Source organism: Cricetulus griseus, chromosome 4 (assembly GCF_003668045.3).
Source record: "Cricetulus griseus strain 17A/GY chromosome 4, alternate assembly CriGri-PICRH-1.0, whole genome shotgun sequence".
NCBI classification, from domain to species: Eukaryota; Metazoa; Chordata; class Mammalia; order Rodentia; family Cricetidae; genus Cricetulus; species Cricetulus griseus.
Window position 1 is genome coordinate 97,801,927 of NC_048597.1, and position 13,352 is coordinate 97,815,278.

Sequence of the window (13,352 nt, forward strand, 5' to 3'; positions counted from 1 at the left end):
GTGTAAAGCCTGTCTGGAAAACTTAACAGAATTGTCTCGAAGGGTGGAGATGTAGCTCAGTGGGAAACACTCACCTAAGCGTGTATGAAGGCCTGGATTCAGTCCTGGTCCCTCACAAAAGAAACAGGCAACAGGGTGACCAGTGAAAAACTTACCATGGAAAATTGAGCTTCATATAGCATTCATGAAACATAAAATACTATTGTTGTTCAGGTTTTTATCTTGAACCCTGTAAAATGGGAAAATATGCTCTACAGAAACACATAGGCAGGCATTGGCTGGTCCCACAGGCTACAGAGCCCAGACCCTTGCCTCAGAACAGTCAGTGAGCCATACCTACTTCCCAATTATGGGGTGAGCATTGTCACCTATGTGGGAGCCCTCAGCCTCCTTGGAGCCTGAGTACCCAGGCCTTTCTCTCAGGCTTCTACAAACCCCTTAGCAGAGTGAGTTCAGGAAATCTTCACAATGTCTGTGACTGCCCTGTCTCTTCTCATACTTTAGAAGGCCTCCAAGTAGAGCAGGCATCTCCCCCACCTGGAAGCTTCCATCATCCCACAGCAGACACAGAGCCAGGAAAGGCCGAGTGTGAGTATGGCCACCACCTCAGTCCACACGTGCCCACTCCAGCCTTACGTTCCTGCGTGTGCTAATCTGCATTTTGAGCAGAGACCTTGGTTCCCACTCAGAAAAGCCATTTGTGTCCTATACACAGGGCCCCTGTCTGCTACACTTCTCTCCTTATTTATCCCCTCCCAGGTCATCCAGTGTCACTGATGGCTAATTAGAACATCAAAGCCAACTACATACAGTAGCCCAGCAAGGCATCTGGTGTGCTACCCGGGCTCTCCTATTGGTCTGTTATCTTCTCAGCTGCCTGGTGGTGAGGGCTAGAAGAACCCATCGACCAGCCACACCCCACAGCTTGTCCTCATTCCCTACCACCCTCCAAACCTCTACCCTCCCATCCTGATGGGACAACCATGTCCATGGCTCCCTCTGCGATTCCTGCTGGCACTCAGTCTCCAGGGCACCAATGCAAGCAGCCCAGAGGGACACTAGATTGCTTGAGTGACACCCAGTACTGAGGCAGGAAAGCAGTGCTGATCTTCAGAGACTCAGGCTGTCCTCCTGCCTCAGCCTCTCCAAGCTCGTGAGCCATGGGCTTGACCTTTAACCTTCCCATCTCTATTCTCCCTCCTGGCATCACTATGCCTGGGTTTTTCATATGGGTTCCAGGAATCATACTCAGGCTGGGTGCACTTGGTAAAGTGAATCCTTTACCAACTGAGCCAACGCCCCAGCCCCCTGGTCCTTTGAACTTAGCAAGCCCATCCTGACCACAGGCCCTTGCACTCACCTCTCCTCCTCCACCAAGGCTCCACCCCTCCCTTCCTTTGCATTCTCATCCCACCTGCAACAGTATTCTTTCTCTCCTGCTTCAGGAGGCTGAGGTAGCCAGTGTCTGTTCACTGAGTAGGTTTGACAGTGAGTTCTGAGTTAAGAGATGAGACGTGGCTTTTAAGAACTTGTGTTAGAACTTAGTTAGTGTGTGAGTCTCACTGCTCAGAATTCTTCCCTTCCCAGGCTTGCCTTTCACATGGGGGTGTCCCCACCAAGCAAATGATCCGGTTTCTACAACCCTAAGGACTGTAACTATTCAACAGGTGTTAGTTTCCCCTCGGTCTTTTATTCGTTGGACTAATGTTCCCCGGCTATGAGGTATTCTGGATATTGGAATGTATAGTCTGTTCTAGATATTCTTGACTCTGTGGCAGACACTGGAGTGATCACCTATGATCTTCTGCCTCCTACCCCAAGATCGAATTCATAACATTTTTCCATGCCATGGTGTGTCTTTTGCATAGGCAGAGCTGTTGGTTTCTGGGACCCTCACACCTGGCACCCAGGAAAGCTGGGGTCTTCTCTCTGTGAAGGCAATGGGTGACCTAAAAGGAGCAAACCCTGCAAGTCCCAGATAAGATATCATGGCCCCTCCAGGCCCTATCTCATGGATCACTTTCATTCTCATCTACAGCCCCCTGCCTCGGGGAAACAGTCCCCTACCAAGAATGGCAGCCCTTCCAGGTGCCCCCGGTTCCTCAAGGTGAAGAACTGGGAGACAGACGTGGTCCTCACTGACACACTGCATCTTAAGAGTACATTGGTGAGTGTTGGGAATAACACCTCACAAGAGGCAGGAGGGGCATCTGTGTGAGGGGGATCTTATGATCAACACTACAGACAACCTATTCCCATGAGACCAGAATCCTCACTCACACTGTGACAGCCAGAGGGTCTGGTCTACAGGCATTGCCTCATACCTCCCTGGATGCCCCACTGATGGGTTTTTATGTGTGAACATCTTGCTTCTAGCAGAATTGAAGGGTCCTCACACATTCTTTGCCTCTTACAGTGTGATCACAGATCGGATATCGAACCAACCCTTCCTTCATTTCACACTGTGGCCTCTGTTCTTTACCACATTCTTAATACTCAATGCTTCAACCCATTGCCTTCCATTTTTGCTTTAAAAAAAAATGAGCCTCTTGAAGGAGTGTTGTATCTGTCAGCTAGTGCAACATAACAAGTGAGTCTCAAGCTGAAAACAACTGTTATGTGTTGCTTTTTTGAAGTCCACAGTCAAGCCAGGTGGCTCTGAAGACCTGGCAAAGAAATGGTTGAATTTGATGGGGTCTATCTCATGTATCTTCAATCACATGAGAGGACAGCTCAGGCCAGGCTGCTCTAGGATGGCCCTGGCAGAGGTGATTCTGTTCTATGTGGTCTCTCGCTTCCAGCAAACAAGCTCGTGTTTATCCCCAGGGCTGCAGAAAAGTGTACGATCTATTTATTTTCCATTACCATACAAAACTATTGAGACCGAGGCTGGGACATGGCCCAGGATCACTCCTACCAGATTCTGTGGGTCCAAAATAACCAGGATTCAAGGGGTGAGGGGCCAACTGCATCTCAGGAAAGGTGCTACAGAATCGCATCACAAATAATGAGTGTGAGCTGAAGGGAAGAGCTACAGCCACCTTCAACATCAATCTACCATAGGGTGTATTCAGACGCATTCTTAGGGGCTAGGGTAGAGTCAATTAAAGTGCTTGCCTATCACTTGCCTAGTGGTGTGATGGTGCATGACTGTAATCTCTACACTCAGGAGGTGGAGGCAGCAGAGTCAGAAATTTAAAGGTCACCATTGGCCTTGGCCATATAGGATGGCCTGGGCTATTATATGAGACCCTGTCTCAGTAATAATAATAGTATCTATGCCAACAATATCTAATGATGATGAAAAATGACAACGCCATTATTCGTTCTCTTTGATCAACATAGAATAAAGTTTTTCTGGAAGTGGGTGTAATGGCACACACCTGTACTTTTAGCACTTGAGAGGCGAAAGCAGAAAATCAAGAACTTAAGGCCAACCTCAGGAAGCAAGGCCAGCCTGGGCTATATGAGACACTGACTCAAAACAAAAAAAAATCAGATAGATAGAAATATACATAGATAGATAATAGTGAGAGAGACGATCAATGATAAATAGATGAGTAAATAATGAACTGAACAGATGGATAGTAGATACAAAATAGAGTTTGTAAATGATGGATAATAGAGGATATGTAGACAGGTATATAAATAGATGATTGATAGATTAATAATAGATAGGTGATAAGTAGATGATAGATGATTGACATATAATAAATTATTGATAGATTCAATAGAAAATAAACAATAGGTAATTGATTGATACCTAGATGATAGATTAATAGATGATAGATGAATATATATGTAATATATAGATGATAGGTCATAGATAATATATAGATGATAGATGACAGATAAATTGATAGAGGATAGATAGATAGATAGATAGATAGATAGATAGATAGATAGATAGAGGTAAATGATAGGTAAATAGATAATAGGTAGATAGGAAATAGATAGGTGGGTGGGTGGATAGATAGATAATATATAAATGATAGATAGATAGATAGATAGATAATATATAGATGATAGGTAGATAGGTAGATAGATGGATAGATGATTGACAGAGAAAGGATACAGGTAGAGATGTCAGAGGCAGACAGACACAAGGTTGACCAGTAGCTGTGTGTCCCAGTGGCAGAGCCCCTTCCCTACCTGACTAGTGCAAACACCTTGGGCACCTTAAAACACACCTACCACTCCTCGGGGGCTGTGATCAATCACGTCCAGGAATGTTTTGAAGCTAGCTTGGGAGATCCCTTTGGGATAGAAGGCCCAGTCAACCTGATCATGAGTCCAGAGTCCCAGTCCTCAGTCATGACACCTGCCAACCATGATGTGGCTGGAAGCCAGACACTCACTCACCTCCCTCTTGCCCCCAGGAAACGGGGTGCACAGAGCATATCTGCATGGGCTCTATCATGCTGCCATCCCAACATACTCGGAAACCAGAAGATGTCCGCACAAAGGACCAGCTCTTCCCACTAGCCAAAGAATTTCTCGACCAATACTACTCATCCATCAAAAGGCAAGTACGGGGACCTGGGCAGTTGGACTGGTGGGGGAAATGCTCACCATTTAAGTGTGAGGACCTGAGTTCAGATCCCCACCACTCTTGTGAAAACAGAGCATATGTGGTATGTGTCTGCAACTCCACTGCTGGGGAAGCAGAGAAGATGGGTCCCTGGAGCTCACTGGATCACCAACCTCGCAAAATCAATGAATTCCAGGTTCAATGAGAGACCCTGACTCAAAAAGTAAGAAAGGGAGATTGAGGAGGACCCTCACTGTTCCCTACGTCACCTGTTAGACGCACAGAGCCTTTAACATGTATACACATACACAAACACACATGTACATGCACACAGGCATGCACACACATGCATGCACACACACATGCACGAACACACACGTACACACACACACACACACACACACACACAGAGAGAGAGAGAGAGAGAGAGAGAGAGAGAGAGAGAGAGAGAACGCTTCAAAGCCATCACATTTCGGCCCCCTCCCTGCCCCTCTCCCTTAGGTTTGGCTCCAAGGCCCACATGGACAGGTTGGAGGAGGTGAACAAGGAGATCGAAAGCACCAGCACCTACCAGCTCAAGGATACCGAGCTCATCTATGGCGCCAAGCATGCCTGGCGGAATGCCTCTCGATGTGTGGGCAGGATCCAGTGGTCCAAACTGCAGGTAGGTCTGACAGCAGATGCCTGGAAGACCATCTGGGATGGAACAAGCCAAGGGTACAAGTGGAGCTTCTAAAGAGATCCAGTGTGGTGGCGATCTATCAGAACCCTGTTCTTCATTGAATGAAATTACCATGCCTCCTGGTAGGATTCAGGTTGTCCTATTTGCCAAGGACTCCACCACTCCCTTTTGCTATCCCTTTGCTGAACACCCCACTCTCTTTTTCTTGCACTCCCTGAAGGTGTTCATTGTGTATGCCTGGTTTGAGTCTGTCCTGGGGAGTAATTTAATGTTACAAGTGGATTGGTTTGTAGGATGGAGACTTTCTGTTCGATGGACTGTGTTAGCATATATTATGCATACTGGAATTTCATATGGCTTTTCACTTTATAATGTATCTTAATCATGTTCACTCCCTACTCCCTTCTCTTGCCACCTTCCTACTCCCAGTTGGTCCTCTTCTACTTCTATGTCCTGTATTTTCTTTTTATGTGCTGTGGCCCCCTGATTTGATCTGGGATATGGCATGAGCTGGGGTGTGGGGTTATTCACTAGAGCATGGTCAGCTTTCCAGTGTTATGTCACCAATGGAAGTGAGAAGCCATCAACTGCCAGTAGCTCCTCAGGGCAGAGTGGAATCCCGTGAGCCCCCACAGCCACCCTCTATTCTAGATTATTTGTTTGTTTGTTTGTTTTTGCTTGTTTCTAAATGCCTGCTGACCCACAGAAAATATAACCATAACAGCTCACTCCTTTCTTCACCACCCCACCCTCTTAGTCATTTGCCCTCCATGCATACTTCTAGGGATATTCCCTTAGTTATTAGCATAGAAAAAAACAAAAGGCTGTTGCTGGAGTTTCTTGTCCTGCCAGGTCCCACCACCCTTAAGCCTCCCCAAAAAAACCCACAGATGCTATATTAGTTATAAAAATGTTGGCCAATGGCTAGGGCTTCTTATTGGCTAGTTCTGTCTTAATTATTAACACATTTCTATGAATCTATGTATTTCCATGTGGTCTCGGCTTACCAGAGAATGCCCGGACCTGCTACTCCTTCGGAGGCTACATGGCATCCCTTTGCATCTCCTCCTTGAGGTGCCTCTCTCCACCTCCTCTCCCCAGAATTCTCCTTGTCTCCTAGACCCACTGTCTTCCTGCCTCTATTGGCCAAACAGTGTTTTATTTATCAATCAATAAGAGAAACATATACACAGAAGGACATCCCCCATCAAAAGGCAATACAAAATTACACAGCCTCAACCTCAAGAGAGGGGGGTGGCTATCTAGGAGAGGGGTGCAGCTGCTGTGAGTTCAGGGTCCCCTAGAAAAGAAGTCTGCCCAGGGGCTGCCAGGGAGAGAGGAGGCAGCCAGCAATCCTAGCATGCACTTTTTGCAGGTGTTTGATGCCAGAGACTGTACCACAGCCCACGGTATGTTCAACTACATCTGTAACCATGTCAAGTATGCCACCAACAAAGGGAACCTCAGGTGAGTTGTCCTGCTGGGTAGGGGTGGACAGGTGATGTCCCTGTGGCATGGAGTCCTAGTTCTGGGCATGGCTCAGCTGCCAGAGGAAAAGGCTGTCTCCTCTCCTGGGGTGGCAGCCAAGCTGGCAGAAATGGCCTAGTATTCTTATCCCCCACCCCTCCTCTGCTGGAAAGAACAACAAAAAACTGAGAGTCACAATGGACTGTTCTTCCCTGCCACCCACAGAGAAGACAGAAAACTAGTTAGGATTCCTAGAAAGAAGAAAATAATAAACAAACAAACTCCCATTTCCAATAGAGCCACTCTCACAGCAGACCACCCTCTGGCTGCCCCCCATTCTGCGGGACACTGTGCCTTCCAGTTCTGCCCCATCTAGCCCTGCCTTGGACTCTTGGGCCAATACAAAGAACACAGCTACAGGAACCAGCTGAGCCAGGGAGGTACCTTGATCTGCGATTTCCACCCTGGCCTCAGCTGCTCCCTCGCAGATGCGGCCCCATCCACACACAGCTGGCTGCACTTGTCAGTCCCGCTGGTGACATCTGTTCCTTGCTGCTGTAAATCAATCCTGCCTCAGAAACACCCAAGGCTATTTCAGGGATATTCCCACAAACCCGCTGCCCTGGGCTGCCCTGAGCTCATACAGAAGGGGCTTGTCTGCCTCAGGCAAGGATTTCCCTCCCCCCCCACCCCCTGCAAGCCACCAATCGAGACAGAAATCATTTGTATGTGAGGAATTCATATCTAGGACTCTTCGCTAAGTAGCATTACCCTGAGAAAGCATCAAAGAACTTTCAAGTGGCTAGAGAGGACTGCTCAGTTGGTGAGGTGTGCTTGCTGCACAATCATGGGGTCTGAGTTCAAATCCAGAACCCATGTCTTAAAAAGCCAGATATTGTGGTACAGGCTTACATTTCCAGTGCTGGGAAAATGGAGATGGGGGATTCCTGAGGCTTGCTGTCCAGCCAGCCTAGCATGATGATTGAGAGACCGTGTCTCAAAAAGCAGGATGGGCCTCTGGCCTCTGTGTACATGCATGTACACATGCACACACATGATACCTACACACACACACTGAGAGAAAGAGAGAGGGAGGGGGAGAGATACTTCCAGTATATTCTAAACCCTGAATGATGGCAGGCCTTGCCAAGGCTAAGCCCTCAAGTTGCTTAGGGGCTATTCTGGTGGTTTTCAAAGAATACTGTGAGCCAGCAAGAGTTGGGGGCCACTCACACTTGGCAGCACACCTCTGCTGTGTTCAACGAGAGGAATTTCATTGAGAGCTAATTAAAATAATGACTTAGGATTGTTTTCTTAAGATTTAAATCCTGGGTCTAAAAACTATAGGATAGATATAGGAGGATATATGGCAGGAGCAGAAATAGTTTGTGCCCGAGTGGGTGACTCGACAGCACCGGCCTTCAGGGCCTCAGGTAACTCCAGAAAAGCAGTCGAGGAGGCGTGGCCACATTTCCCATCTCCCTTCATCTCAGTTCGCACATGGAAAGTAAGTATCACACCCCACTCACAACGTGTGGCTCTGCTGTTTATAAACAGGCTTCTTAAATATATATATATATATGCATACAAACAGGCTCTGGCTGGTGGCCACCTGTAGACATAGCCATGTGTCCTCGTGCCAGAGGGAAGGCGGCTTGCTTGTCTCCCATGTGTTGCAGAGATTTTTCATGAAGAGGTGTGGAACATTGGCTTTGGCTCCATGAATTGCCTGCAGCCCAGACTCTATCCTCATTCTCCAGCATCAGTACTATCATGGCCTACAGTAGCTAATGCTTCATTCCCTTGCCTGGGGAGTAAAACCTACAAAATGTGTTCAGAAACAGGGTCCAGCCAACTCCATCTCAGACGCCATTCATGGAGGCAGACTCTAGTGCAGCCTCGGATGTGGGCCCGGGTCAGCATAGAGGGATTTCAGATGAAGAATGGAGCATGACGTTCAGACAGGAAGGCATATTTCCTGCAGTGTGTGGTAGCACCTACTGCTCATTCTAGCCCTAGGGAGGCTGAGGCAGAGGATCACAACTTTAAGGCCAGGATGACAACTTCAAGGCCAGGATGTGTGTTTCCTGCCCTCCACCTTGCACAGACTATGCAGGAGCTGGTAACTCAACTCCTTTCCACAGCTAGGGACCTGAACATCTGATCCCCAAGCTTTGTCACTGTATCCTCCAAAGGGAAAATCCGGTCCTCGTGACTCGTGTCCTTTCCCCTCTCCCAAGGTCGGCCATCACCATATTCCCTCAGAGGACTGACGGCAAGCATGACTTCCGAGTGTGGAACTCGCAGCTCATCCGCTATGCCGGCTACAAGCAGCCAGATGGCTCTACCTTGGGGGACCCTGCGAATGTGCAGTTTACAGAGGTGAGCATAGATGCACCAACCCCATCCCTGGGTGGACTCTCAAATCCCCCGTGCTTTCCCAAGTTAATGTTTTTATCCTGGCTGGAGGGGCCAGCCAGCAAGGAATGCAGGACTCACTCCTCACACCAGCTCATGCACATGACGACCCTCGACCTTGTCCTTCTGGTGCCAATGCAGGCATTTGGCCATTTTAATGGGCAGGCACAGCCCTCCCACGGAAGCTTCTGTCCCCAAAGTTGAATAGACTGAGTCTTGCCAATGTCCAGGAACTTGTCCTGAACTATTGAATGAAGGAAGGAATGTCTGGGACCCTAGGGAAGGTCTCCCAGCCTCCCGCCGGCAGAAATGCTGACCAGAGAAGCCACATCCCTACACACGTTTCCTGAACTGACATACATAACTCCTTCATGTGTCGATCAATAGTTTGAGCCAGGTTGTGGTGGTACACGCCTTTAATCCTAGCACTCAGGAGGCAGAGGCAGGGGATCTCTGTGAGTTCGAGGCCAGCTTGGTCTACAAAGTGAATTTCAGGACAGCCAGGGTGACACAGAGAAAACCTGTCTTGAAAAAAATTTTTAAAAATGTTCAAGCTGTCAATTCTTCCTGGAGTGGGCATGACTCTCCCAGGCATCTGTATACTACAGTGTTGGGGACCAAAACTGACAAAAGCTACCAAGAGACCCAAATCTGCCTTATCTCCCTTCCCAGGGTCCCTTCCGTGTGGACATAATGACACGCAATTCAGAGAAGAGGCACTAGCAAATAGACTATGCTGACTGGGATACACAGCAGACAGATGCCAATGCCCAGGTCCCCTTTTACTCAACCCCACCCCACCCCACCACACACACACCCTGCTTTTCTCCCTACCCCTGTGTGCTGACTTTATATGCACAAGGCTTTTCTCATTGAAATGTGATCGTCCTGAGAACTGACTGTAACCAGGGCAACCAGGAGCCGCACCTGTGCACTCAGAGCCTGGGCCAGACTCCCTAGACTCCGTTCTACTTGGCTGAGTGCTAACTGCTAAGCATGTACTTGGCTGACCTTGGCTCCTGCTTAGCTGAACATGACCGTGTGCCCCAACCTTCCTCCTTATCTGTGTCCAGTACAGTCCCTGACCAGGTTGCGTCCTCCTGAAGCCAAGATGTAGGACTTCTGTTTCTACACACACCACACACAGAAACATCCCAATCCTGACCACTTGGTTATATGCAGCCCTTCGTGTTCCTGATGGTGGCCATGCATGCATGTGGCTGTAAGCGTGCTACACAGCTGGCCAAAACCAAGATGACCACAAAAAACAAACAGGGAAATGGCTCATTAACAGTCTTATATTGAGTATATTTTGAAATTATAATGGTGGTGTAGAGCAAATTAGCATATGGATACATTAAGAAAGTTGGTGGTTTCGATACAGTTAATTTTTCTACTAAGTATCATATTTAAATATACTCACTTATTTCAACAATTTTGTCATTCCTTGTGCATCATGGTGGTACTTCCAGCACTCCAGAGACTGAAGTGGAAGAGGCGTGAGCATAGTGAGACTCTGTCTCAAAACAAAAATAGGGCTGGAGAGATGGCTCAGTAGGTGAATGCCTTGCTGTGCAGGCTTGAAGGTCTGGAACTGGGATCCCCAGCGCCTATATTAAAAGCTGGACACAGTGAGACATGCCTTTAGTGCCATCACAGAGGATCTAGAGACAGGAGGATCCTACTTGTTGGCTGTCAGTCTGGCCACTGCAGGTGTAGTCAGTGTCCATGTCTCAAAAAAACATGGTAGAGGCCAGCATGGGAGCACACATCTTCCATCCCAGCACTCGGGAGCCAGAGGCAGATGGATCTCTGGGTTCTGAGGCTAGCCTGGTCTACACAGTGAGTTCCAGGACAGTCAGGGCTACATAGTGAGACCCTCAAGGCTGGAGAGGTGGCTCTATAGTTAACAGCACTGGTGGCTCTTCCACAGGACCCAGGTTCTGTTCTCAGCACCCACATGGTGACTCACAACAGTCTATAACTCCAATTCAAGGAAATCTAATGCCCTTTTCTAGCCCCCACAGGCACCAGGGATGTACCTGGAACACAGACATGCACCCACACACATAAAATAAAATTAATAATAATAATAATAATGGTTTTCTTTTTTTTTTTTGGTTTTTCGAGACAGGGTTTCTCTGTGGCTTTGGAGGCTGTTCTGGAACTAGCTCTTGTAGACCAGGCTAGTCTCAAACTCACAGAGATCCACCTGCCTCTGCCTCCAGAGTGCTGGGATTAAAGGCGTGCGCCACCACTGCCCGGCTAATAATGGTTTTCTTAAAAAGACCCTCTCAATAAAATAAGGTTGAAAGCCTACACACATAAACACCTACATGTAATATACACACACCACAGAAAGAGAACTTAAAAATCAAATAATAAAAATGTATACAATTAGTAAATTAATATTGATATTTAGTGTACTTTATTATAGTCTATAAACGTAGATTTAATAGATTTGGTAAATGAACAGGTGTTTTATTTAATTTTAGTGTCAAATGTCTGATTAAAACCTTAATCCATTATTAATGAATTATTATTTGTGTGCAGTACATTGCTGGATCTAAAATTCACAGCTTAAAATGAGTATGCTAATGACATGAGCGTCGTTTCTTGGGTTTTTCTTTTTAATGAGGCTTCCAGAACACTTTTAACTCCTGTGTCTCACTGTGCCTGTGGACAGCTGTGCAGGTGTCTTCTACAGTGAGCCCACAGCATTGGAGATTTTCTTTGTATCTTGCTGCACTTAACACCACACATAAAAGCTACATGGGGGTGGTGGGGGAAGAAAATCATGGTGAGTCAAACCCAGCCCTTATCTCCTCAGCATGCCCAGCTGGCACAGGAGAACCTTTCTGGAAGAGCGTTGACCTGTGTCCCCTGGAGAAGTTGCCCTGATTCTATAGTGAGGTCAGACAGAGCTTGTAAAGGAAGCTGTTATTATTAATTTTTAAAGCACCTCTCAAAACCGAGAGGACCCAGAGAGCTTGTGTGAGGACCTCTGCTTGCCCCAGCCCCTGTGCCTGCTGTGTTTGGAGGGGCAGGGGCAGAGATGTGACAGGGGTACTCTGTTTGTAGATCTGTATACAACAAGGCTGGAAAGCCCCAAGAGGCCGATTCGACGTCCTGCCGCTCCTGCTCCAGGCCAATGGCAATGACCCTGAGCTCTTCCAGATCCCCCCAGAGCTGGTGCTGGAAGTACCCATCAGGCACCCCAAGTAAGAGGAACTACCCTGGGAGGGAGGGTGGTTCCCTGATGACCTCCTCTGTCCATCTCCTACCCCACCCCCATGTCCAACCCCACCCCAGGTTCTCCCTAGCTCCAACTGACAGCAAGAGGGTCCTGGATCCCATCCTGGCTATCAGACTGGGACACAAGGGGTCCCTTAGAACCAGCCTGAGCCATCAAATGCATATGCTCCTAAGCAACCTCATGACCTCCTGCCCTTTGCCCGGCCCTTGGGAGTCACAAGGGTAGACACACCTACTGTCTTGCTATGGACACAGGCATTCAATGGAAGGAGCTATATACCATGACTGATCCTGGGTGAACCAAGTTCAGACAGGAGACCAAGGTCAGAGAAGCAGGTAGCATTTGTGGTGCACGCCTTTTCTCTCAGCACTCGGAAGGCAGAGACAGGCAGATCTCTGTGAGTTTGAGGCCAGCCTGGTCTGCAGAGTGAGTTCCAGGACAGGTTCCAAAGCTACACAGAGAAACCCTGCCTTGAAAAAAACAAAAAAATAAACAGTAAAGGAAGTGCTAGGTTGGTGAGATGACCCAGCTGATAAAGGAGCTTGCTACCAAGACTGACTTCTTGGGTGTCCCACATAGCGGAAGACAGAGCTGACTCCTGTAAGCTATCCTCTAGAGCACGCATCTGAACGCACACACAAATAAATAAATGCAGTTATAAAATGAATGAAGGAAAGCCATCATGAGGTGCTAGACTGGAGCAGAACCCAAGGAAGGTTGCTAAGAAAGTTAAGTAATGTGCAAAATAGATCTTAAGAATCAAGTTAATTATTTTTAATCTATGGTGAACTATATCTTCACTTTTAAAATAAAACCAGGATTCAGCTCAGACCTGGCATGAGGGTGTGATGACAGGTGAGTCACACAAGAGGGAACCTGTCTATTTAAAGAGTTTTTAAAAAAAAAAAAATTTAAAGTGTGGATTCATTTAAAATATTCCATATACAAATAACAGTGCTGACCTTGTTGGCTAAGTCTCTGAGGGACCTGCCATGTTA

The 13,352-nt window shown here is 47.4% G+C and overlaps 1 protein-coding gene across 1 annotated transcript in view; it reads left to right on the forward strand.

The window, feature by feature from the left end:
* Nos1 (nitric oxide synthase 1) overlaps positions 1–13,352 on the forward strand; it is a 79,042-nt gene that overhangs the window by 23,567 nt on the left and 42,123 nt on the right. Inside the window, exons 3-8 of the mRNA XM_035444176.1 lie at positions 2,039–2,167; positions 4,380–4,525; positions 5,033–5,195; positions 6,589–6,680; positions 8,921–9,062; positions 12,180–12,319. Coding sequence (XP_035300067.1) covers positions 2,039–2,167; positions 4,380–4,525; positions 5,033–5,195; positions 6,589–6,680; positions 8,921–9,062; positions 12,180–12,319 — 812 coding nt within the window. The remainder of the gene's footprint in view (positions 1–2,038; positions 2,168–4,379; positions 4,526–5,032; positions 5,196–6,588; positions 6,681–8,920; positions 9,063–12,179; positions 12,320–13,352) is intronic.